Below are 27511 nucleotides of genomic sequence, written 5' to 3'. Positions count from 1 at the left end.
TTTTACTGCCTCTGACAGCCCTGAATCGTCTTTGAATCTATTAGTCTTTCTAAACAATGTATGTAATTGCCACAACTTAGAAAAACGTCAAGAACTTTACACATGCAGGCTTTCTGAAGTGAAATATATTAGAAAACCGGTACCCAACAGGTTAAAAACACAGCCTGGGGTATTCCGGAAAGCCTTGTTTGTTCTGCTCTCAAATCACACCAAATCAAAGATAGCTTTATTGGCATGACCAAGGTTCATTACAGGTATTGCCAAAGCAAGGGGAAATAGGGGACATGGAAGGGGGCAGGGTAGGGGGACAATGGCTAAGCAGTCTGTGGACATTTTTTTAGGTTTACAGTTCCGTTATGCTTCTCTCAGTCTGTGGCATGCTGTGACATAACACACAGCTCTCACTGCTGCTGCCTGGAGATCTGTCCCCATTAACTTTGTTCTTATCCTATCGCCTCTTCAAAGCAGACGCTATTTCTCTGTGTCAATGCCGCCTGCTCTAATCTTTATGAATTGACATTTAATACATTTTACGACATGTGCTGGAGGTGTTCACTGCACAAGGCGGTAATTTATCTCCCTGCTCGGGAATTGTAGCTTTTCATGCAGAAACAGCTTTTATGAATGGACACTTTGCTAAGTGCTCTGTAAAGTCAGCTGTTTTCAGCATTACCGCATGCGGGAATACTTTATGAATGATAGCCCATGTGTTCCACACTTCAGGATGTAATTGTAGAATAGTAGAATTCAGGTGATATACTGTAACTTAATTGCAATAGTAGAATTCAGGTGATATAACACCAATAAACCAAGAAGAGAATCTACAAAGAGCAAACAAAACATGAGCGCTATTCAGTTGGTGAATAGTGAGTTATGGAAAAATCCAAAATCTAAAGTCATAGGAATCGCATGATTCTGCAAGCATGACACCAGTGTGAATAATTTAGCACCTATTTGTGGCCCCAAGTCCGATAGGTAAAATAAAAGAATACCTGCCGCTTCGGGTGTCCGGAGGGAGCCCGAATCTCAATTGCATATCCTATATAATAATCAGTAAGTGTCTCTGCGTCCCCTGTCCATGCGTTTGCACTACTGCGCATGTGCAGCACGGATAGCTGTTGAACCAGGAGGAAGACGGGGCCAAGCGGACGTGTGCACGGGCACATGCGCGGTGATGGCGGGAGGGGGGTTTTGAGGGAGACCTAGATCCCGTTGTATTAATGGGTTTAGGTCTACTGCTAATTACATAATCTCTTGAAATTCACTCAAATAATCACCCACTGTGAAATACTGTAGGTATAAGGGCCGTTTCCACTTGTGCGGTGCGAATCACCGCGGCAAAAATTCGCATGCGGATGCGAATTTCACATGCGGGTATACGCGAATGTTCATGCGAATTCGCATGAAAATTCGCATACCAAACCCGCAGGCGATTTCCCTATTAGATACATTACAGGCGATTTGCATGCATTCCACTCGCAGGCGAATTCTGCGGCTCTTTTGTGCGTTTTTTCACCGCTGAAAAAAACGCACCTCAACAACGCTACAGTGGAAACAGGCCCATCCACTTGCATTACATGTGCGAATCCGCATGCATTGGACGCATGCGGATTCGCGATAGTGGAAACGAGCCCTAAAGAGAGAACTGTGCATAAGTAATAATTTAGCATTGATATGTGGATCTTCAGTTGATGACAGTCTGGGTCTACTGCGCATGCGCAGACCTCCCGTGCATGCGCAGTAGACCGGGACTGACATCACTGAGCCAGTTACCAGGGCTCACCGCGGCTGAACGGCAGACCGCTGGAGGACGGCGTAGGACTCGGACATGGCAGGAGGAAGCTTTAGATGAGCATCTCTTGCTGTGAGCAGATGGGATAGATTTTCATGCCGTTCATGTAAATGCCACTGTAGATCCCGTCATCTCCTGTTGGTTGCTACATTTACCAAGACGACTGCATTCCGTTCCGTGTCCCCCTTAGGTCGGAGCTGTCCAAAGTCCGGCCTAAAGGCCAAATGTGTCCCACTGAGCCTTTTCCAGTGGTCCCCAAAGCTTTCATGTGATTTTAATTGTATGCAGGCCGTTGCTCTGACGCCACATGCATCAACGTTTAGGGACAACCTGTGTCACTGCTCTGCCTCGCCCTCCACTGTCCTGTCGTCCCATTAGACTTAGTATTGAAGTACAGAAATGGCTGCCAGAGTGTATACTCAGTACTATGCACTAGATAATGTCAGCCTTTTTTTTCTAGTTCTACAGTGATCACTGAGGGACTATGGAAAATGGCTGCAGAAGTCCTGGTGGGGAGTAGAGATGTCGCAAACCTCCGATTTTCGGTTCGCGAACCTTCGTGGAAGGTTCGATTCGCGTAAAAGTTCGCGAACCGCAATAGACTTCAATGGGGAGGCGAACTTTGAAAAATAGAAAAAATTATGCTGGCCACAAAAGTGATGGAAAAGATGTTTCAAGGGGTCTAACACCTGGAGGGGGGCATGGCGGAGTGGGATACACGCCCAAAGTCCCGGGGAAACATCTGGATTTGACGCAAAGCAGCGTTTTAAGGGCAGAAATCACATTGAATGCTAAATTGCAGGCCTAACGTGCTTTCAAACATCTTGCATGGGAATACATCAATCCAGGAGTGTAATTAGAGTTCTGCTTCACACTGACACACCAAACTCACTGTGTAACGCAGCGCAAACAGCGGTTTGCGTAGTGACGACCGTGCTGGACTGGTGCGCACCGTGGCCAGAGTGTAGGCCGTGGTGTTTTTCAAGCCCATATGGTTGCCGGGCTGTGGTAGGCTGGTAGCTCAATGATAGGACAACAGTGACTGTCCAGCTGATCAAATTTGGTCTGACCACAATGAAGCAACGACCTTATTATCTTTTGTGTGCCACCCCCACCTGAGACACTCAAATAGCCGGTGGTCATTGCTTCATTGTGAAATGCAAGCCCCTTCACTGCGGCAAGGTAATGATCACAAAGGGGATGGGCACATGTACATTCCTTTTGTTTTTTTGTTGCAGCCGCCCGCAGTGCAGCCAGAAAAATTAGGCAGGCATGTACACGCACCAGAAAAATTAGTGTAGCGGCCGCTGCTAGCAGCGGCCTTAAAAATTCAGGAGTCCGCCTAGAGTCCTGGACCCTGTTGGTGGTGGCGGAGAAGGCCAGCGGCCTGCAGGCAGAGATGCTGTGTGTGGGGACTGACTTATGCTACGTACACACATGCGACAACGATCGTTCGTTGAGAACGACTAACAAACTTTTAATTGATGAAAGATTGACCTAAGTAAAGTTAGTTTTAAAATGTGTGTAACGATCTGATCGTTAGAACGAACGTTACATCACGTAAAGCAACTATTGCGCTTGCGCATAAAAATGAGAAGTTTCATGGAGAAATAGCAAAATGCGCATGTCAAGCCTAGTACGAACGACCGTTTCCAACGATGTACTACTTTTGCAAACGATCATCGTTGGTAAAAATCCGCCAAGCGAGATCGTTCGTTTTTAACGATCTAGCTCGTCCGTCGTTAGACTTAATGATCGTTGGTTGCTTTTTTTTAAACGATCGTCATTTGAAACGATCGGGGAACAATCGTTTCAAACGACTATAGTCGCATGTGTGTACGCACCTTTAGTCTTCGGTCGTGCAGTAGCCCTCCGTAATCCATTCCTCATTCATTTTGATAAAGGTCAGGTACTGAACACTGTCGTGACTTAGGTGACTTCTCTTCTCAGGAACTATGCCTCCAGCTGCACTGAAGGTCCTTTCTGACAGGACGCTTGCGGCAGGGCAAGAGAGAAGTTGTATGGCAAATTGGGACAGCTCTGGCCACAGGTCAAGCCTGCGCAACCAGTAGTCCAAGGGTTCATCGTCGCTTTTCGCAGTGTCTACATCCACACTCAAGGCCAGGTAGTCAGCTACCTGCCGGTCCTGGCGTTGGTGGAGGGTGGATCGGGAAGGACTATGGCGAGGAGTTGGACTAAAGAATGTCCGCATGTCCGACATCACCTTGAGATCGCTGGAGCGTGATGTCCTTGCCTGCGTGGACTTGGGAGGAGGAGGGTTACTGCCAGTGGTACCTTGATTGCGTTGTGCAGTCACATCACCCTTAAACGCATTGTAAAGCATCATCGACAGCTTGTTCTGCAAGTGCTGCATCCTTTCCACCTTCTGTTGAGTTGTTAACAGGTCCGCCACTTTGTGCCTGTACCGAGGGTCTAGTAGCGTGGCCACCCAATATAGGTCATTCATCTTGAGTTTTTTGATACGGGGGTTCCTCAACAGGCTGGACAACATGAAAGAGGCTATCTGCACAAAGCTGGATGCAGACTTACTCTCCATCTCCTCTTGCTCTTCCTCAGTGACGGGACGCAACTCCTCTTCCTCCCCCCAGCCACGGACAATACCACGGGAACGTGGAGCAGCAGAAGCCCCCTGTGACGGCTGCCGCGGTTGTTCTTCTTCCGCCGCCGCCTCTTCCTCCTCCACAGAAACACCTTCCTCATCATCACCATCATCAGAGTCTGACTCCTCTCCTTCCCCACACGACTCCTCTTCTTCCTCCTCCTCCTCCCCCCTGTGCTGCCGCAGGTGTTGTGGGAACATCGGGTTCGGGTGTAAATGGCTCCCACGACTCCTGCTGCCGTAACTCTTCTCGTTCACGCTCCTCCAAAGCTGTATCCACCACTCTACGCACGGCACGCTCCAGGAAGTAGGCGTAGGGGATCAAGTCGCTGATGGTGCCCTCATCGCAACTCACCAGTTTGGTCACCTCCTCAAAGGGCTCCATGACCCTGCATGCATTTCGCATCAGTGTCCAGTTGTTGGGCCACAACATCCCCATCCTCCCAGATTGTGTCCTTGTACTGTAATGATACAGGTACTGGGTGACGGCTTTCTCCTGGTCTTTTCTCCTGGTCTAGCAGGCGAGAGAACATCAGCAGGGTGGAATTCCAGCGAGTCGGGCTATCGCAAATCAGGCGTCTCACCGGCAAGTTGTTTCTACGCTGAATGTCCGCAAAGCGTGCCATGGCCTTGTAAAGAGCGCCTGAAATGCCCACACAACTTCCTGGCCTGCTTCAGGACGTCCTCTAAGCCTGGGTACTTGGACACAAATCTTTGCACGACCAAATTCAGCACATGTGCCATGCAGGGTATGTGTGTCAGCTTTCCCAAATTCAACGCAGCAATCAGATTGCTGCCGTTGTCACACACCACGTTGCCGATCTCAAGCTTGTGCGGGGTCAGCCATTGCTCCACCTGTTTGTTAAGAGCAGCCAGGAGAGCTGCTCCAGTGTGACTCTCCGCTTTCAGGCAAGACATGTCTAACAATGCGTGACACCGTCGTACCTGGCATGCAGCATAGGCCCTGGGGTGCTGGGGCTGTGTAGCTGGAGAGGAGATCGCGGCACCAGCCAAGGAGGAGGAGGAGGATGACGACAGCGAAGCGGTGGTAGCAGGTGGAGAGGAGGTGGCTGGAGGCCTGCCTGCAAGCCGTGGAGGTGTGACAAGGCGGTCCGCTGCGCAGCCACGTACTCCCTGCTTGCTGCCATCAGTCACCAGGTTGACCCAATGGGCTGTGTACGTAATGTAGCGGCCCTGCCCGTGCTTGGCAGACCAGGCATCCGTGGTCAGGTGTACCCTTGACCCAACGCTGTGTGTCAGAGATGACACCACTTGCCTCTCAACTGCACGGTACAGTTTGGGTATGGCATTTTGTGAAAAATAATTGCGGCCTGGTATCTTCCACTGCGGTGTACCAATGGCCACAAACTTACGGAAAGCCTCCGACTCCACCAGCTTGTATGGTAATAGCTGGCGAGCTAATAGTTCCGCCACGCCAGCTGTCAGACGCCGGGCAAGAGGGTGACTGGCAGACATTTGCTTCTTACACTCAAATACTTCCTTCACGGACAGCTGGGTACTGCTGTGGGCAGAGGAGAAGGAACCGCTGAAGGGAAGAGGCGGTGTGGAGGAGGGTGGCTGTGAAGGTGCAAGGGAGAAAGTGGATGAAGACGATACACCTGAAGGAGGAAGAGGAGAAGGAGGGTGGCTTGTCTTTTGAGGGGTGCTGCTTTTCCTCAGGTGTTCTTGCCATAGCTGTTTGTGCCTTCTCTCCAGGTGCCTTCGTAAGGCACTTGTCTCTACGTGAGAGTTGGCCTTTCTACGGCTCAATTTTTGCTGGCAGAGACAACAGATGGCTTTGCTCCGATCTGAGACACACACGTGAAAACATTTCCAAACCGCTGAGCCCCCCTGGGGTGATGGCGCTACGGTGGCATCAGCAGCTGACGTTGAAGGGCATGTTGGCTGGCTGGCCATAGCTGGCTATACATGGCGCCGGACACTGCCCCCAGCTGTTTCTGAGGACGAGCTCCCTCTGCTTCTATCATGGAGTCGTCTCCTCCTACTCCTCTCTGACTCCTCCTCTGAACTGTCCCCCTGGTCATCTGCTCTACCGGGAACATATGTGGTATCCGTATAATCGTCATCATAATCCTCCTGGCCAGCTGCGCTTTCCTCAGACACCTCCTCAACTGCACCAACTTCAGGTGGTTCATCATCCCCCTCCTCCATACTATCGCCACCTAACTCAGACGTATGAGGTGGTGTACCTGCGCCTTCTTGTTGTTGTTGCAGTAGTGGCTGGGAATCAGTGATTTCACCACCACCACCAAATAACTCCTGCGAAGTGTCAAATGCAGCGGATGTGGTGCTTGTTGTAGCGCTGGTGGCTGCGGGAGATGAGGTGTTCTGTGTTAAATACTCAAGCACCTCCTCACAATTTTGGGAAGTGATGGCACATGCCTTCTTCTGAGCACTGTATTTTGGGCCAGGTCCGCACGAAATCACAGCAACACCACCTCGCACAGCCACAGACCTGCCGGTGCCCGGTGGCCTTGCTCTGGGTCTGCCTCTACCTCTTCCTGGTTTGTCCATTTTGTCCATCTCGGGGGGATGCTAGGTATATGCAGTGAGCTGGGTTCTCACTCAACACAACAGGTAGTTAGATGCAGTGAGCTGGGTTCACTGAACAGTAAAGGTACTTAACCCATTCAGGTTCCGTGGTTTTCACGAGAGAAATGTTCACCTCCCATTCATTAGCCTATAACTTTATCACTACTTATCACAATGAACTGATCTATATCTTGTTTTTTCCGCCACCAATTAGGCTTTCTTTGGGGGGTACATTTTGCTAAGAGCCACTTTACTGTAAACGCATTTTAACAGGAAGAATAAGAAAAAAATGGAAAAATTCATTATTTCTCAGTTTTCAGCCATTATAGTTTTAAAATAATACATGCCTCCATAATTAAAACTCACGTATTGTATATGCCCATATGTCCCGGTTATTACACCGTTAAAATTATGTCCCTATCACAATATATGGCGACAATATTTTATTTGGAAATAAAGGTGCATTTTTTCCATTTTGCATCCATCAATATTAACAAGTTTAAAATAAAAAAAAAATAGAAATATTTCATCTTTACATTGATTTTTAAAAAGTTTAGACCCTTAGGTAAATATTTACGTTTTTTTTTTTTTTTTTTATTGTAATGGTTTTTTTTATTTATAGTAAACATTTTATTTGGGTAGTTTTTGGAGGGTGGGGGGTAAACAATAGATTTATAATGTAACTGTATGTTGATTTTAATTCATTTCTATTTTCAGGTGTAGTATTACTTTTTTGCCACAAGATGGCGGCCATGAGTTTGTTTACATGACGTCACTCTAAGCGTAACATATGCTTAGAGTGGCGCATCAGGAAGTGAATGGCCAGAAAAGGCGCAGCTTCCGAGAGAAGCTGTCGCTTTTTCAGCGGGGGAGAGGAATCAGTGATCGGACTTCATAGTCCGATACATTGATTCCCTGACTACCGAATCCGCGGCCGGGAGTGCGCGTGCACGCGCGCGATCGGCCGCGGGGGCGCGCGGTAGCGCACATGGTTTCTGGACGTAGTTTCTACGTCCAGAAACCAAAATAGGTTAAGATGCAGTGAGGTGGGTTCTCACTCAACACAACAGGTAGTTAGATGCAGTGAGGTGGCCAGGTGGGTTCACTCAACACAACAGGTAGTTAGATGCAGTGAGCTGGGTTCACTCAACACAAAGCTAGGTATATGCAGTGATGAGGTGGGTTAAGTAAACACAACAGGCACTGGGGTATATGCAGTACTGGGCAGTACAATGTGCAGCTCCCTGTCACACACACAGGTAGTCACTGAATGTACTGGGCTGCTGGCAGTGGCACACACACTATCAATTAGCAAGGCTGTGCATGCAACAAAAGTGTCAGTTTGACACACAGAAAAAAAAAAAAGTACAGGATGAGCTCTGAAAAGAGCTGTTGAGGGGTGCTATAAAAGCAATAACAATCAGCCAGGAGCAAGATAAGCAGCCAAGAGCCTAACTAATCTGTCCCTAGAAGAACAAGTCTGCAGCAGCTGTCCCTACTCTGTCTCTAGCAGGCACACGAGTGAGATTAATGGCCGCCGGAGCCTGCCTTATATAAGGGGGGGTGGGGCTCCAGGGCTTAGTGTAGCCTGAATGGCTACAATGTGCCTGCTGACTGTGATGCAGAGGGTCAAAGTTGACCCTCATAGTGCATTATGGGGCGAATCAAACTTCCGCAAAAGTTCGCCTGGTGCAGGTGAACGCGAAACCCCTAAGTTCGCCTGGAACCGTTCGCCGGCGAACCGTTCGCTACATCTCTAGTGGGGAGGAAGGAAGAGGAGTCATAGGCCTGGCCTTGGTGAGTAGCCACTTATGCCAGCAGCAGCCACCACTGCACACTTAGGGCTCAGCCACATTGTAAGCACTTCTCTGAGCGCTTTGTGATTAGCGCTTTTTAAAAATCGCTCAAATTCACTTTCATTAAAATTGCGGTAAAAATTGGTGCATTTTTCACGTATGCGATAGCAGTGATTTTTAATGCGATTTTAATGAAATGGGAGAAATTTTTAAAAAGCGCTAATCAATCACAAAGCGCTTACAGTGTGGATCCGGCCTATGGGTAGGAACACACTAGGCAGTGCACAAGCGTTTTTCTTGCGTTTTGCATGTGTTTTAATGCATTTGCGGTTCGCATGTATAAATTGCATATGCGTTTTGCATGCGTCTTATGCAAATCACCAGGAAGTGGACATATATCAAAATGTTTTTTTTTTTTTTAAATGCATCACAACACATACAAAATGCACTACAATGCAATACCTCTGTGATTGATTTTCATTATGTGCATTTTAAATGCGTTTTGGAAAAATATGCAGCAAGACCAGCGTTTTTAAAATGAAACATTGCATTTTTGTATGTGGCCCAGTGACCTGCCTTATGTGCGTTTTCTGCAACGCTAGCGTCTCTGCCTCGTGTGTACCTGACCTGCAGAGGACATGCTGACTGCACACATGGTATAAAACAGTGATGGCTAACCTTGGCACTCCAGCTGTGGTGGAACTACAAGTCCCATGAGGCATTGCAATACTCTGACAGCTCTAAGCATAACTGGGGGAGGCAGAGGCATGATGGGATTTGTGGTTTTGTCACAGCTGAAGTGCCAAGGTTAGCCATCACTGGTATATAATAATTAATTTCCTGCGGAAAGGTGTTATTTGACTAAACTATAATAACAGGCATACTGTACCCGGCAATCATAGCAAAACTGTGTTTTGTATATTTAGTTTGGCCCCCTAGCTATCTGAAGATCGGTGATATGAAAGTTTGGACACCCCTGCCTATGGCTCAAAATGTGACGCAACGACAAACCGCCGGGAACGGATGCCAAGCGGTTTTCTGCTGAGTGTTACCAGGAGATGACAGAAAGATGACAAGAGAGCCCCATAACTTGCAAATCACCACGGCCCAAATCCCCCGGCCTGCCAGCTGCACAAATCACAGGGCAAGAGTAGATCTGGTCCTCACCGAGATGCTAAATAGTTGACTTGCATGAAAATGTAATACAAATGATATGCAGTGTGGAACCAGGCCAATTAGATGCATGTTTGCATACAATTCGCATTAAGCCACGTACACACATACGATAACGATCGTTCGTAACAAATGACGAACGATCATTTACATATGGTTGGAGAAATGGTCGTTAGATTGGGAAAGAAAAAGGCCTAAATGATAAGATCGTTCATTTGCAAACGATCCAGGATGTTACGTACAATTCAGAGGGTGGAAACTATGCAAATCCATACGGTCGTTTCTTAAAATGGAAAGAACGTCATTGCTGGTGGACTGTAGGAAATAGGAAGTTGCGTAGTATATATAGAGAGATATATATATATATATATATATATATATATATATATATATATATACACACACACACACATACCATACTCACGTCTACACACATACTCCGACTATACACACACACACACATGGTATTTTACAAGTCCAAATGGCTTGTGCGCATGCGCTGCAGTTTGGGAACAATCGTTTAATGATATGCATACACACGTTTTCGGAACGATCGTACAAGAAAGATCCACCAGGATGGAACTTTCGTTTCAAACGACTACGGTCGTTGATCGTTGGATTTAATAGTCGTTTGATCTTTTTTTGTAATGATCGTCATTTGAAATGGTCGGGGAATGCTCGTTTCAAACGACTATAGTCGCATGTGTGTACGCGCCTTTAAAGTGAATGGGAACCGCATTTTAAAAAATGAGACAGATACTTACCCAAGGAGAGGGAAGGCTCTGGGTCCTATAGAGCCTTCCGGCTCCTCTCCTGGTCCCCTCGTTCCAGTGCTGGCTCGCCCGGTAGCAGTATGTGACTAATTTAGTCAAATACTGCTTTACCCGGCCGAAGGAGGCTTCAGAAGTCTTCAGGGAGCCCGAGTGCTCCTGAAGAAGGGCCGCCCTGTACTGCTCCTGCGCAAGCACGCTCTCTTGCACGCTCACGCCTGTGCAGTATGGAGCCGCACGTCTTCTGGAGGACACGGCTCCCAGAGACTTCCAAATACCCTTTCGGCGGGGGATTGAAACGGGAGGGAGCCAGCACAGGATAGAGAGGGAGGGTGCCAGCACAGAATACAGAGGGGGGGGGGGGGGAGCCAGCACAGGATAGAGAGGGAGGGAGCCAGCACAGGATAGAGAGGGAGGGTGCCAGCACAGAATAGAGAGGGGGGGGGGGGAGCCAGCACAGGATAGAGAGGGAGGGGGGGGGGGAGCCAGCACAGGATAGAGAGGGAGGGAGCCAGCACAGGATAGAGAGGGAGGGTGCCAGCACAGGATAGAGAGGGGGGGAGCCAGCACAGGATAGAGAGGGAGGGGGGGGGGAGCCAGCACAGGATAGAGAGGGAGGGAGCCAGCACAGGATAGAGAGGGAGGGTGCCAGCACAGAATAGAGAGGGGGGGGGGAGCCAGCACAGGATAGAGAGGGAGGGAGCCAGCACAGGATAGAGAGGGAGGGAGCCAGCACAGGATAGAGAGGGAGGGAGCCAGCACAGGATAGAGAGGGAGGGTGCCAGCACAGGATAGAGAGGGAGGGAGCCAGCACAGGATAGAGAGGGGGAGGGGGGAGCCAGCACAGGATAGAGAGGGAGGGAGCCAGCACAGGATAGAGAAGGAGGGAGCCAGCACAGGATAGAGAGGGAGGGAGCCAGCACAGGATAGAGAAGGAGGGAGCCAGCACAGGATAGAGAGGGAGGGAGCCAGCACAGAATAGAGAGGGAGGAAGCCAGCACAGGATAGAGAGGGAGGGAGCCAGCACAGGATAGAGAGGGAGGGAGCCAGCACAGGATAGAGAGGGAGGGAGCCAGCACAGGATAGAGAGGGAGGGAGCCAGCACAGGATAGAGAGGGAGGGAGCCAGCACAGGATAGAGAGGGAGGGAGCCAGCACAGGATAGAGAGGGAGGGAGCCAGCACAGGATAGAGAGGGAGGGAGCCAGCACAGAATAGAGAGGGAGGGAGCCAGCACAGGATAGAGAGGGAGGGTGCCAGCACAGGATAGAGAGGGAGGGAGCCAGCACAGGATAGAGAGGGAGGGAGCCAGCACAGGATAGAGAGGGAGGGAGCCAGCACAGGATAGAGAGGGAGGGAGCCAGCACAGGATAGAGAGGGAGGGAGCCAGCACAGGATAGAGAGGGAGGGAGCCAGCACAGGATAGAGAGGGAGGGAGCCAGCACACGATAGAGAGGGAGGGAGCCAGCACAGGATAGAGAGGGGGGGAGCCAGCACAGGATAGAGAGGGGGGGGAGGAGCCAGCACAGGATAGAGAGGGGGGGGGAGCCAGCACAGGATAGAGAGGGAGGGAGCCAGCACAGGATAGAGAGGGAGGGAGCCAGCACAGGATAGAGAGGGAGGGAGCCAGCACAGGATAGAGGGGGGGGGGGAGCCAGCACAGGATAGAGAGGGAGGGAGCCAGCACAGGATAGAGAGGGAGGGTGCCAGCACAGGATAGAGAGGGAGGGAGCCAGCACAGGATAGAGAGGGAGGGAGCCAGCACAGGATAGAGAGGGAGGGGGGAGCCAGCACAGGATAGAGAGGGAGGGTGCCAGCACAGGATAGAGAGGGAGGGGAGCCAGCACAGGATAGAGAGGGAGGGAGCCAGCACAGGATAGAGAGGGAGGGAGCCAGCACAGAATAGAGAGGGGGGGGAGCCAGCACAGGATAGAGAGGGGGGGGGAGCCAGCACAGGATAGAGAAGGAGGGAGCCAGCACAGGATAGAGAGGGAGGGGAGCCAGCACAGGATAGAGAGGGAGGGGAGCCAGCACAGGATAGAGAGGGAGGGAGCCAGCACAGGATAGAGAGGGAGGGAGCCAGCACAGGATAGAGAGGGAGGGAGCCAGCACAGGATAGAGAGGGAGGGAGCCAGCACAGGATAGAGAGGGAGGGTGCCAGCACAGGATAGAGAGGGAGGGTGCCAGCACAGGATAGAGAGGGGGAGGGGGGAGCCAGCACAGGATAGAGAGGGAGGGAGCCAGCACAGGATAGAGAAGGAGGGAGCCAGCACAGGATAGAGAGGGAGGGAGCCAGCACAGGATAGAGAAGGAGGGAGCCAGCACAGGATAGAGAGGGAGGGAGCCAGCACAGAATAGAGAGGGAGGGAGCCAGCACAGGATAGAGAGGGAGGGAGCCAGCACAGGATAGAGAGGGAGGGAGCCAGCACAGGATAGAGAGGGAGGGAGCCAGCACAGGATAGAGAGGGAGGGAGCCAGCACAGGATAGAGAGGGAGGGAGCCAGCACAGGATAGAGAGGGAGGGAGCCAGCACAGGATAGAGAGGGAGGGAGCCAGCACAGGATAGAGAGGGAGGGAGCCAGCACAGAATAGAGAGGGAGGGAGCCAGCACAGGATAGAGAGGGAGGGTGCCAGCACAGGATAGAGAGGGAGGGAGCCAGCACAGGATAGAGAGGGAGGGAGCCAGCACAGGATAGAGAGGGAGGGTGCCAGCACAGGATAGAGAGGGAGGGAGCCAGCACAGGATAGAGAGGGAGGGAGCCAGCACAGGATAGAGAGGGAGGGAGCCAGCACAGGATAGAGAGGGAGGGAGCCAGCACAGGATAGAGAGGGAGGGAGCCAGCACAGGATAGAGAGGGAGGGAGCCAGCACAGGATAGAGAGGGGGGGGAGCCAGCACAGGATAGAGAGGGGGGGGGAGGAGCCAGCACAGGATAGAGAGGGGGGGGGGGGAGCCAGCACAGGATAGAGAGGGAGGGAGCCAGCACAGGATAGAGAGGGAGGGAGCCAGCACAGGATAGAGGGGGGGGGGAGCAAGCACAGGATAGAGAGGGAGGGAGCCAGCACAGGATAGAGAGGGAGGGTGCCAGCACAGGATAGAGAGGGAGGGAGCCAGCACAGGATAGAGAGGGAGGGAGCCAGCACAGGATAGAGAGGGAGGGGGGAGCCAGCACAGGATAGAGAGGGAGGGTGCCAGCACAGGATAGAGAGGGAGGGGAGCCAGCACAGGATAGAGAGGGAGGGAGCCAGCACAGGATAGAGAGGGAGGGAGCCAGCACAGAATAGAGAGGGGGGGGGAGCCAGCACAGGATAGAGAGGGGGGGGAGCCAGCACAGGATAGAGAGGGAGGGAGCCAGCACAGGATAGAGAGGGAGGGGAGCCAGCACAGGATAGAGAGGGAGGGGAGCCAGCACAGGATAGAGAGGGGGGGAGCCAGCACAGGATAGAGAGGGAGGGAGCCAGCACAGAATAGAGAGGGAGGGAGCCAGCACAGAATAGAGAGGGGGGGGAGCCAGCACAGGATAGAGAGGGAGGGAGCTAGCACAGGATAGAGAGGGAGGGGGGAGCCAGCACAGGATAGAGAGGGAGGGGAGCCAGCACAGGATAGAGAGGGAGGGAGCCAGCACAGGATAGAGAGGGAGGGAGCCAGCACAGGATAGAGAGGGAGGGAGCCAGCACAGAATAGAGAGGGGGGGGGAGCCAGCACAGGATAGAGAGGGAGGGGAGCCAGCACAGAATAGAGAGGGAGGGAGCCAGCACAGGATAGAGAGGGGGGGGGGGAGCCAGCACAGGATAGAGAGGGAGGGTGCCAGCACAGCATACCATGGCAGTACAAGCAGGCCTCAAGCAGACCAACTTCAAGAGATCCACAAATAAACAGTCCCAAAAATGGTTTGACAGTGAATGCAAGGCTCTACGTAATTCGCTAAGGGCAGCCTCTAACCAAAAACACAGAGACCCCAACAACCGAGACCTAAGGGAAACCCATGACCACCTACAGAGACAATACAAAGACACCCTCAGGCAGAAAAAACAGAGCCACATCTCCCACAAACTCCAACAGCTGGAGGACTCCCTCCAAGACAACTCATTCTGGGAGACCTGGAACCATATCGGTGCAAAGCCTAAAAAAAGCCCTCTTCATATCCAAAATGGCCACATCTGGCTCCACTACTTCAGGAACCTCTACAAAGACATCCCAGAAAATGCCCAAACCCTGGAGCAGAAACAAATAGCCGCAAAACTGAAGGACATGGAGCAGACAATCAAGGACTTTCAAAACCCTCTGGATACACCAATCACGGTGCAGGAAATAAGAGAAAGAACAAAGCTGATAAAATGTAAGAAGGCTAGCGGTACCGATGGCATCCTGCCAGAGATGATCAAATACAGCCCCCCGGACATACATGAGGCACTCGCAAGACTATTCAACCTTATCCTGAGGGCGGGCTCCTTTCCTCAGGCCTGGAGTGAAGGCCTCATAACACCTATCTACAAGAATGGAGACAGATATGATCCAGCAAACTACAGAGGAATCTGTGTCAGCAGCACACTGGGGAAACTGTTTAACAGCATCATCAATAAGAGGATCCTCTCCTTCCTCACACAGCAGGACGTACTCAGCAAAAGCCAAGCCGGGTTCATGCCAAACCACCGCACAACCGACCACATCTACACACTGCACAGCCTCATCAAGACCCATGTCCACAACTCACGTGGCAAAATACACGCTTACTTTGTTGATTTTAAGAAGGCGTTTGACTCAGTGTGGCACCCAGGCCTTTTCCTAAAACTCCTAGAGAGTGGAATAGGAGGAAAAACCTATGATGTCATCAAGAGTTCATATACTGGGAACCAATGCAGTGTGAAAGTAGATGGGAAGAGAAGTGCGTTCTTCAAGCAGGGTCGAGGAGTCAGGCAGGGCTGCAGTCTGAGCCCAACACTCTTTAACATATACATTAACCAACTGGCTGTAGCCCTGGAATCCTTCCCAGCTCCAGGCCTCCTCCTGCATGACCGTGAGGTGAAGTTCCTGCTGTATGCAGATGACCTTGTGCTGCTCTCCCCAACAGAGAAAGGACTACAGGACAGCCTGTCAGTATTGGAGACTTTCTGTACCACATGGGCACTGCCCATCAACCCAAAGAAGACAAAAGTGATGGTGTTCCAGAGGAAGAATGGAAATAAAACCCCTACCTCCTCATTTATATTAAATGGCTCCCCACTGGTGTCCACTAACAGCTACACCTACCTGGGGCTGGAGATCAACCAATCAGGAAGCTTTAAACCAGCAGTACAGGCCCTGAAAGACAAAGCCCGCAGAACATTTTATGCCATCAGAAGACAGCTTTACCACCTAAAACCACCAGTGAGAGTGTGGGCAAAGATATTCGACAGCATCATCACCCCAATCCTGCTCTATAGCAGTGAGGTATGGGGCCCGGTCACCTACCCTGACCAATCAAAATGGGACTCCAGCCCAACAGAAATCTTCCATCTAGAGTTCTGCAAGTATCTCCTCCAAGTCCATCGAAGCACTTCAAACTCAGCTTGCCGGGCAGAGCTAGGCAGGTTCCCACTATGGCTTACTATCCAGCAGAGGGCACTCTCATACTGGGCGCATATACAGAGCAGCAACCCCAGCACTTACCACCATAAAGCCTCACTGAGCCAGGGGGGCGAGGCCATACCACGCGCTCTCAAGCAAAGCATCAGCAGCCAGCCCAGCCAAGGCCACCAACACAGGCTGACAAAAGCCCAAATAAAACAGACTATAGAAAGCTGCAAGGAACGATACATAGAGGAATGGAGAAGTGACATAAAGAATTCCAAGAAACTCGCTGTCTATCAATCACTACAGAGGGAGTACACAATGGCTCCATATCTGGGGAGGCTACATCACCACAAAGACAGACAGGTCTTGAGTTTGTACCGTCTGAGTGCCCACAGCCTGGAGATAGAGACAGGGCGGCACAGACAGACATGGAAGCCCCGGGAGGAGAGACTGTGCAGACAATGCGACCAGGAGGTCTTGGAGGATGAGGCCCACTTCCTGCTACACTGCAGCAAATACGCACCTGTGAGGACCGCCCACTTCCAGAGACTCTCCGCCCACATCCAGGATTTTACCTCCACAGATGAGGAGCGGAAACTCTACATCCTACTGGGGGAGGAGGAAACAACCGTGCAAATAGCTGCCCGATATGTCACAGCCTGCCACCAACTGAGAGGAACATGATACCACATGGACTGTATTCCCCCCCAATACCCCCCTATGGACTGTATATCCCAGTCCCCCATGCTGTCCCTTACATCATCCACACACCTATGGACTATATACCCCAACTCCCTATATCCTTCCCTATTCCCACAACCCCCCCCCCCCCATGTTAATGTTTTGTCTTGTTTTGCTTTGGCAATGCTAAATGTATTTGGTCCTGCCAATAAAGCTTTTTTTGGATTTGGATTTGGATAGAGAGGGAGGGAGCCAGCACAGGATAGAGAGGGAGGGAGCCAGCACAGGATAGAGGGGGGGGGGGGGAGCCAGCACAGGATAGAGAGGGAGGGAGCCAGCACAGGATAGAGAGGGGGGGGAGCCAGCACAGGATAGAGAGGGGGGGAGCCAGCACAGGATAGAGAGGGAGGGAGCCAGCACAGGATAGAGAGGGAGGGAGCCAGCACAGAATAGAGAGGGGGGGGAGCCAGCACAGGATAGAGAGGGAGGGAGCCAGCACAGGATAGAGAGGGAGGGGGGAGCCAGCACAGGATAGAGAGGGAGGGGAGCCAGCACAGGATAGAGAGGGAGGGAGCCAGCACAGGATAGAGAGGGAGGGAGCCAGCACAGGATAGAGAGGGAGGGAGCCAGCACAGAATAGAGAGGGGGGGGGAGCCAGCACAGGATAGAGAGGGAGGGGAGCCAGCACAGAATAGAGAGGGAGGGAGCCAGCACAGGATAGAGGGGGGGGGGAGCCAGCACAGGATAGAGAGGGAGGGTGCCAGCACAGGATAGAGAGGGAGGGAGCCAGCACAGGATAGAGAGGGAGGGAGCCAGCACAGGATAGAGGGGGGGGGGGGGGGAGCCAGCACAGGATAGAGAGGGAGGGAGCCAGCACAGGATAGAGAGGGGGGGGAGCCAGCACAGGATAGAGAGGGGGGGGGGAGCCAGCACAGGATAGAGAGGGAGGGGAGCCAGCACAGAATAGAGAGGGAGGGAGCCAGCACAGGATAGAGAGGGGGGGGGGGAGCCAGCACAGGATAGAGAGGGAGGGAGCCAGCACAGGATAGAGAGGGAGGGAGCCAGCACAGGATAGAGAGGGAGGGAGCCAGCACAGAATAGAGAGGGGGGGGGGGAGCCAGCACAGGATAGAGAGGGAGGGGAGCCAGCACAGAATAGAGAGGGAGGGAGCCAGCACAGGATAGAGAGGGGGGGGGGGAGCCAGCACAGGATAGAGAGGGAGGGAGCCAGCACAGGATAGAGAGGGAGGGAGCCAGCACAGGATAGAGAGGGAGGGAGCCAGCACAGGATAGAGAGGGAGGGTGCCAGCACAGGATAGAGAGGGAGGGTGCCAGCACAGGATAGAGAGGGAGGGAGCCAGCACAGGATAGAGAGGGAGGGAGCCAGCACAGGATAGAGAGGGGGGGGGAGCCAGCACAGGATAGAGAGGGAGGGAGCCAGCACAGGATAGAGGGGGGGGGAGCCAGCACAGGATAGAGAGGGAGGGAGCCAGCACAGGATAGAGAGGGAGGGTGCCAGCACAGGATAGAGAGGGAGGGAGCCAGCACAGGATAGAGAGGGAGGGAGCCAGCACAGGATAGAGAGGGAGGGGGGAGCCAGCACAGGATAGAGAGGGAGGGGGGAGCCAGCACAGGATAGAGAGGGAGGGGAGCCAGCACAGGATAGAGAGGGAGGGAGCCAGCACAGGATAGAGAGGGGGGGGGGGAGCCAGCACAGGATAGAGAGGGAGGGAGCCAGCACAGGATAGAGAGGGAGGGTGCCAGCACAGGATAGAGAGGGAGGGAGCCAGCACAGGATAGAGAGGGAGGGAGCCAGCACAGGATAGGGGGGGGGGGGGGGGAGCCAGCACAGGATAGAGAGGGAGGGAGCCAGCACAGGATAGAGAGGGGGGGAGCCAGCACAGGATAGAGAGGGGGGGGGGGAGCCAGCACAGGATAGAGAGGGAGGGGAGCCAGCACAGAATAGAGAGGGAGGGAGCCAGCACAGGATAGAGAGGGGGGGGGGGGAGCCAGCACAGGATAGAGAGGGAGGGAGCCAGCACAGGATAGAGAGGGAGGGAGCCAGCACAGGATAGAGAGGGAGGGAGCCAGCACAGAATAGAGAGGGGGGGGGGGGAGCCAGCACAGGATAGAGAGGGAGGGGAGCCAGCATAGAATAGAGAGGGAGGGAGCCAGCACAGGATAGAGAGGGGGGGGGGGAGCCAGCACAGGATAGAGAGGGAGGGAGCCAGCACAGGATAGAGAGGGAGGGAGCCAGCACAGGATAGAGAGGGAGGGTGCCAGCACAGGATAGAGAGGGAGGGTGCCAGCACAGGATAGAGAGGGAGGGTGCCAGCACAGGATAGAGAGGGAGGGTGCCAGCACAGGATAGAGAGGGAGGGAGCCAGCACAGGATAGAGAGGGAGGGAGCCAGCACAGGATAGAGAGGGAGGGAGCCAGCACAGGATAGAGAGGGGGGGGGGGGGGGAGCCAGCACAGGATAGAGAGGGAGGGAGCCAGCACAGGATAGAGGGGGGGGGGGAGCCAGCACAGGATAGAGAGGGAGAGAGCCAGCACAGGATAGAGAGGGAGGGTGCCAGCACAGGATAGAGAGGGAGGGAGCCAGCACAGGATAGAGAGGGAGGGAGCCAGCACAGGATAGAGAGGGAGGGGGGAGCCAGCACAGGATAGAGAGGGAGGGGAGCCAGCACAGGATAGAGAGGGAGGGAGCCAGCACAGGATAGAGAGGGGGGGGGGGAGCCAGCACAGGATAGAGAGGGAGGGTGCCAGCACAGGATAGAGAGGGAGGGAGCCAGCATAGAATAGAGAGGGGGGGGGGGGGGAGCCAGCACAGGATAGAGGGCACCGAGAGAGGAGATGGAAGGCTCTATGACACAGAGCCTTCCCTCTCCTTAGGTATTTGCTTCATTTTTTTAAAAAAAATGCGGTTCCCGTTCACTTTAAAGTTGCATGCAAGCCGCAATGCTCATCATATGACTGACCATTAGGGATGATCAAGGAGATGAATATAAAACGGAGTTGATGCAGGATTATGCTAATTTTGTACGTAAATTTATGCTCCTTGAAAATGGACTGACTGAATCACACCTTGGCAGGATTTGATTGGTCCTTTTTCAAACTGCATTCATTTGCATAATCCCGCAACTCAGAATTATTTGCATCTCATTAAACATCCCTAATGCAGTTTATATAACTTCGCATAAACTAAAGGGTTCCTTTCTGCAAACAGTATTTTTCAGGCTGTCATACGCTGAGATTTTCTTCATAGATATGATCTCAGATTCAATATGGAAATCTTTTAAAACTGAAGTGTAAAACCGCCATGCTCAGATGAAACTCCATAGGGGGTTGACTGTACACCGCCTGTGCCGAGCGCTAGCAGGCGTCCGGACGGTGACTGGGGGCATCTGACAGGCAGCGAATTCACCGCTCTCAGTTGCCTGTGGAAAAGAGGCTAAAGGCCACGCTCACATCGGTGCAATGCGGCGTAACGGCTGCAGTGTAACAAGGTTACCGCACTGCAATGTACCACCTATAGCTATGTTCAGTGTCCTATAATGGGCTGCAGTATAGTAATGCACTGTATACAGTGCTTTACCAGTAAAAGTGCGCATTAACAGTAGAAGTGAAGCATACTTTTCATTGACTGTATGCTTCACTGTACCTGATGCAAGACAAGGATAAGGTGCGGCGCCGCTGGCCCGATCTGTTGTCACAGAGAACAGCCACTGTTAACGTGGCCCAAGTCTGGGAGCACACGTTGTGGTGATATACTGGTGTGCTTATGGTGTTGGGATAATACAGGAGTGTGTTTCCATTTTTCTATCTGCTGTATATTATGTATGTTAGCCAGTCTGGCTTTGAAGGTATTGGCAGCTAGTTTCCTGGAGTTCTGTAGGTGTACATGTGAATTGACTCTATAATTATCTGCTTCTAATTAGGAAACCCTTAAAGAGAGTCTGAAGCGAGAATAAATCTCGCTTCAGACCTCATAGACGTGCCCCTGCTAAAACGCAGCTGTCCCGCGGCTTAACGCAGGTCCCTGTCCCTCTAAATCCCCTCCGTAATGCGGGGGAGCGCTTCCTGGTTGGGGCAGGGCTAACCGCCGCAGCCCTGCCCCACGCGCGTCTGTCAGTGCGTATTTCTGCCTCTCCCCCGCCCCTCTCAGTCTTCCTTCACTGAGAGGGGCGGGGGAGAGGCGGCGATGCGCGTCTGACAGACGCGACTGGAGGCAGGGCTGCAGCTGTTAGCCCTGCCTCCAGGAAGAAGATAATTTACGACCAACTTGCGACCAAGTCTTGCGGGGGTGGGTTTGGGGGTGAAGGGACCCCCGTTTAGCCGCGGGATAGCGGCGTTTTAGCAGGGGCACACGTGCCCCTGCTAACTATGAGCTCTGAAGCGAGATTTATTCTGTCTTCAGAGTCTCTTTAATCAGACAGTTGCTTTGAAGCCTATACAGGTGGTCTGACCCTGTTGTCTGAATACTGTCTCAGAGGTGTATTGTGCTTGGGAGCAATTGTCACCTGGACTGGCTGCAGTATGCTTTGATGCAGCTCACACCAGCCTGAGCCAGGCATTTGCATATGACATCCTTGTGAAATGTTGAAAGCCTTGCTCAAGTTGTCACCTGGGGATGGGAAATCTCTGTAAAAATCAAAAGTTCGCATATCACAGAAGGGGGATGACAAACGGAACAATCAGGGGGCTCGGCAGACGATGATGTCACACGTTGGGGAAATTGCATTAGATTATGGGACGGAACATCTATTACCCGAGGCTCCAAATCGGGCTATAAAACAGCAGCTAGGAGAGTCACAACTCGTAGCTCTCTGGAGATAGCAGGGACGCTAAGGGCTGCCCGACTACTGGTCGAAGCGGCGTTCTCCCGCCAATGACGTTCAAACAACGCTGATAACGTTTATTTTTCCCCGTTTATTTCGGTAAGCAAATAGCTTTGTGTGTATCTTTGTAACTTGTATTTTGTAATTTTTACTTTGCTTTTGTAAATCTTTTATATATATTATTTTCTGCATTGTTCGACTTTTTTCCTGGAATATTAAATCGTTATTTAATAAGTTTGACTTCTGCTGTACTAAACTAACACTCATAGCCTAGAAGAGACTGAAGTGTAACTGTGTATAACTCCGTGCCTGATTGTACGTTTGAGCAACCCTACCGTATGAGATTGTAATTTCATTGTGTGTATGAGCACTGTTGCGCTCGACAGCGGAGTGGCTAACAGTATCGTTCGGAACGACTGTTAGTGGTTTTGCTGCACGACAGGGTAACTTGCGTTACAAGTCAGTGCCTGATTGGGCTGTGTTACTGTACAACCGTACTGTGTGTGTGTTCCCGTATTCAGCCTAAAGCGCAAAGCTGACCCGAATACGAAAACGCGGATTGCGTGAGCACTCGACAGCAGAGTGGACGTTTCTAGCAATAGCTAGTGGTGGCAGTGAGAAGTCTTTAAGGGGTCCCAGCCTTGTTTGTAGCATGAATAAGGCTGCTCCCCGCTTGATCTGGTCAAACCCGCAGTCGGTAACCGTATACGCAGGCGTGCCGCGGGCCGGTTCCTGACACACGTGACTGAAGATAAACATGCGTTTCAAGGCATGTGCTTTTTATGCATCTTTATCTGCGTTTTGCGTGTGCGTTTTGTATGTGTTTGCGTTATTACTAATCTGCCTTTTCAACAAGAGGGAAAAACAATAATTGTTATTGCATAGAATTCATACGAAAATTACTACCTTTGAAAATTCATGGGAAAGCATAGCATGCGAATCGCCTGCTGCACGCGGGACAAAAGCTACATGCTGTGTGATTTAAAAACCCGCACAGCAAAAATCGCACACTCATTTGATTTTGTTTGAAGCCCATAAACTCTCACAGGATGTCATTTTGCATGCGTTTTCCTGCAATGCTTTTATTGCTGTCTTATGTCACCACTGAAGAGTCTCCTCACCTGTACAGGCTCAGAAAAACTCCCCACAGAGATAGAAACATTAAAGTGGAGCTGAACTCTTGCACAGGACAGAAGGAAAACCTATAAAGAAATACACCCTGTATGTATTTAGAGACTAAGGCCACATACACACATCAGACCATAGTCTTTGGAAAATGAAAGATCACAGACCAATCTTACCCCCTTCCATGTAGTATGAGAGCCATACTCTACACAGTCTATTCTATGGAGCTGCACTCCTCATCAGACAGAAATCTTACCCCCTTCCATGTAGTATCAGAGCCATACCTACACAGTCTATTCTATGGAGCTGAACTCCCCATCAGACAGAAATCTTACCCCCTTCCATGTAGTATGAGAGCCATACCTACACAGTCTATTCTATGGAGCTGCACTCCCCATCACACAGAAATCTTACCCCCTTCCATGTAGTATGAGAGCCATACCTACACAGTCTATTCTATGGAGCTGCACTCCCCATCAGACAGAAATCTTACCCCCTTCCATGTAGTATGAGAGCCACACCTACACAGTCTATTCTATGGAGCTGCACTCCCCATCAGATAGAAATCTTACCCCCTTCCATGTAGTATGAGAGCCACACCTACACAGTCTATTCTATGGAGCTGCACTCCCCATCAGACAGAAATCTTACCCCCTTCCATGTAGTATGAGAGCCACACCTACACAGTCCATTCTATGGAGCTGCACTCCCCATCAGACAGAAATCTTACCCCCTTCCATGTAGTATGAGAGCCACACCTACACAGTCTATTCTATGGAGCTGCACTCCCCATCAGACAGAAATCTTACCCCCCTCCATGTAGTATGAGAGCCACACCTACACAGTCTATTCTATGGAGCTGCGCTCCCCATCAGACAGAAATCTTACCCCCTTCCATGTAGTATGAGAGCCATACCTACACAGTCTATTCTATGGAGCTGATCTCCCCATCAGACAGAAATCTTACCCCCTTCCATGTAGTATGAGAGCCACACCTACACAGTCCATTCTATGGAGCTGCACTCCCCATCAGACAGAAATCTTACCCCCTTCCATGTAGTATGAGAGCCACACCTACACAGTCTATTCTATGGAGCTGCACTCCCCATCAGACAGAAATCTTACCCCCCTCCATGTAGTATGAGAGCCACACCTACACAGTCTATTCTATGGAGCTGCGCTCCCCATCAGACAGAAATCTTACCCCCTTCCATGTAGTATGAGAGCCACACCTACACAGTCTATTCTATGGAGCTGCACTCCCCATCAGACAGAAATCTTTGCAAGATGCTGCACACACAGATGCTGTACAGACACAAAAGATCAGTATCTGCAAAAGATCCGTTCCTGCAAAATGCATTCATAGTCTATGAGATCTGCAGATCCTCATACACACCTTGTTTAACTGACATTCATCTGCAGATCAGACAATCATCTGCAGATCTGAAAATCCATCCTGGTGGATCTGATCTGCAGATGAATGTCTGTTAAACAAGGTGTGTATGAGGATCTGCAGATATAGACTATGAATGCATTTTGCAGGAACAGATCTTTTGCAGATACTGATCTTTTGTGTCTGTACAGCATCTGTGTGTGCAGCATCTTGCAAAGATTTCTGTCTGATGGGGAGTTCAGCTCCATAGAATAGACTGTGTAGGTATGGCTCTCATACTACATGGAAGGGGGTAAGATTGGTCTGTGATCTTTCATTTTCCAAAGACTATAGTCTGATGTGTGTATGCACCTTTAGCCTGTCTAATTCCCCCTTATCTGTTAATAATCACAAGTTGAATTTTGATCCTTCAGCTGTGACAGCTGGCTGCTATCTAATTGGTAAACACAGGATGTTAATATATCTTCTTCCATGAAAGCAGGAAATAGACACACTGTAGATTTATATCCGCTGTAACAAAGAAATATTTTTCTTTAAAACATTATTATGCTGCTGCTTATCTTTTAGAGCAGAGAGGAAGTTCTGAGTTCCAGTCTGCTTTAAAGAAACCAACAATTCTAATTCTTCCACAAAAGTAAAAAACAGTTAAACACGACACAATTTACTTGAAAAAACATTTTTTTAATGAAAATAACTATTTTCAACTTGAAAAACCCATAAAACTCTATAAAACTGTACAAAAATACATTCTTCAACAATAAAAGTTTTTTTTTAAGAACACACATTAGCAACAACAAACATTAGCAATAATAGTAGAGCGTCTACTTCAGTAGCTCCTCCCATTTCCCCGGGAACAACACAGAAGTGGGAGGGGCAGAAGGGAAACCAATGAATCCGTCCCCAGAATGTAGAAATTTGATGATGGGAAATCTAATCAATTCAATCCATTAAAGACTTCCGATGTGAAGTAAAATCTATGTTATACTCACCTGGGGCTTCTTCCAGCCCCGAGCAGCCGTCTCAGTCCGTCGCTGTAGCTCCGGTGGTCCTCGGTGTCTCCGCTGGCCACCCACAATGATGTAATCTGGCGCATACTGCGCACAACTACTGTGCAGGCGCAGTACGTGCCAGATGACGTAGATGCACAGGCACAAGTTCCCGTGCAGGAGCAGAAGAGCCGACCCCACTGGCGTGTCGGGATCATTAAGGGCGGCCAGCGGGACAACGCGGACCACCAGAACTGCGGCGAAGGACTGAGACGGCTGCTCGGGGCTGGATGAAGCCCCAGGTGAGTAAAACAGATTTTTTTTACTTCACACCTGAAGTTCTTTAAAGCGCACCTCACCCTAGGCAAAGTTACCGAAGCTAAGCACGGGTAAGTTCATACTGGACTTACACACCTTTGTGCATTGGCCACTCCTCTTCTCGTTACAACCGATCCCCAGAATGATTCCTTGAAATGTTGACTTTTGGCTGAAGTAAAAATTTCAGACAGGAAGAGGCGGGATTGCTGTAATGTTCTGTCCTCTAAAAGGGGAGTGAATGGGGCGGGGAAATGAAGGAAGAGGGAGGGTGATAAGAAGGAACATTGTGACAAAAGTCAAACTTTTCGAAGAGTGATTAGGGGAACCAGGGGAGAATGAGGAACAGACAACACACAGAGATATGTGGATGCAGCATTAGAGTACTTCTAGTGTAACAATCAGAGCCTGTCATGTACGGCTGCCAGGATCGGGGGTCCGGGTTAATAACTCACCTGCTTAGCTGTAATTAATTCGACAGGTGAAACTCCTCCTCCACTACTCAGAAAGTGGGGGGTGGAGCGCAGTTCTGGCCATCCCCATTTGCTGCAGCCCACCCAGCCGTGGCCTAATTGACGGCTGCCGAGCTGGGGGAGGCCGCGGCAACGCAGGTGAGGGTGGCCAGAGGTTTGTAAGGCGTCAGTAAAATGCCCGTGGCTATCTTGTGGAGGGGGTGGAGCTTCATCTGTCTAATAAATTATGGGTAAGTTATTAACCCCACGGGCCCCCCAGATCCTGCAACGATAAGACGGAAAAGACTTGACAGGCCCTGTGTTTTACACTGAAAGTACCCTTTAACATACCTCTTTGTTTAGCTAGGGTCCGGTGTGATTTAATTCAGATAACGGTAACTGAACGAATTGTTGGTACACACTATGCAACTTCCCACCCGATAAGACAAAATTGATACAAAAACGATTGCAAAATCAGATTGAATCTGTTGGAAATAATCGATTAGACCTGTCTATCTGATGGGAAATTGCATGGTGTGTACCAGACAAGCAGAACGATCTTTACTACATACACTGTTTTTATGAAAACCCAACGAAACCTGCTGCAAAAAAATCGACTGGCAAAAAAACAAAATCACAGAACTATCCATACACCGTTTATGTTTATCTGCGACTTATTTTATCTTAAGGCTCATACACACATCAGACCATAGTCTTTGGAAAATGTAAGATCACAGACCAATCTTACCACCCTTCATGTAGTATGAGAGCCATACTCTACACAGTCTATTCTATGGAGCTGCACTCCCCATCAGACAGAAATCTTACCCCCTTCCATGTAGTATGAGAGCCACACCTACACAGTCTATTCTATGGAGCTGCACTCCCCATCAGACAGAAATCTTACCCCCTTCCATGTAGTATGAGAGCCATACCTACACAGTCTATTCTATGGAGCTGCACTCCCCATCAGACAGAAATCTTACCCCCTTCCATGTAGTATGAGAGCCACACCTACACAGTCTATTCTATGGAGCTGCACTCCCCATCAGACAGAAATCTTACCCCCTTCCATGTAGTATGAGAGCCATACTCTACACAGTCTATTCTATGGAGCTGCACTCCCCATCAGATAGAAATCTTACCCCCTCCCATGTAGTATGAGAGCCACACCTACACAGTCTATTCTATGGAGCTGCACTCCCCCTCAGATAGAAATCTTACCCCCTTCCATGTAGTATGAGAGCCACACCTACACAGTCTATTCTATGTAGCTGAACTCCCCATCAGACAGAAATCTTTGCAGGCTGCTGCACACACAGATGCTGTACAGACACAAAAGATCAGTATCTGCAAAAGATCTGTTCCTGCAAAATGCATTCATAGTCTATGATATCTGCAGATCATCATACACACCTTGTTTAACAGACATTCATCTTCAGATCAGATCCACCAGGATGGATT

The 27511-nt window shown here is 50.7% G+C and overlaps 1 protein-coding gene across 1 annotated transcript in view; it reads right to left on the bottom strand.

Annotated features, from left to right (window-relative positions):
- LOC137522020 (putative protein FAM47C) overlaps nucleotides 1-27511 on the bottom strand; it is a 91521-nt gene that overhangs the window by 60510 nt on the left and 3500 nt on the right. Inside the window, exon 2 of the mRNA XM_068242039.1 lies at nucleotides 25284-25566. Coding sequence (XP_068098140.1) covers nucleotides 25284-25566 — 283 coding nt within the window. The remainder of the gene's footprint in view (nucleotides 1-25283; nucleotides 25567-27511) is intronic.

The sequence above is a fragment of the Hyperolius riggenbachi genome, chromosome 6 (genome assembly GCF_040937935.1).
Source record: "Hyperolius riggenbachi isolate aHypRig1 chromosome 6, aHypRig1.pri, whole genome shotgun sequence".
Classification (NCBI taxonomy): Eukaryota; Metazoa; Chordata; class Amphibia; order Anura; family Hyperoliidae; genus Hyperolius; species Hyperolius riggenbachi.
This window is presented reverse-complemented; position numbering and strand designations above follow the sequence as displayed.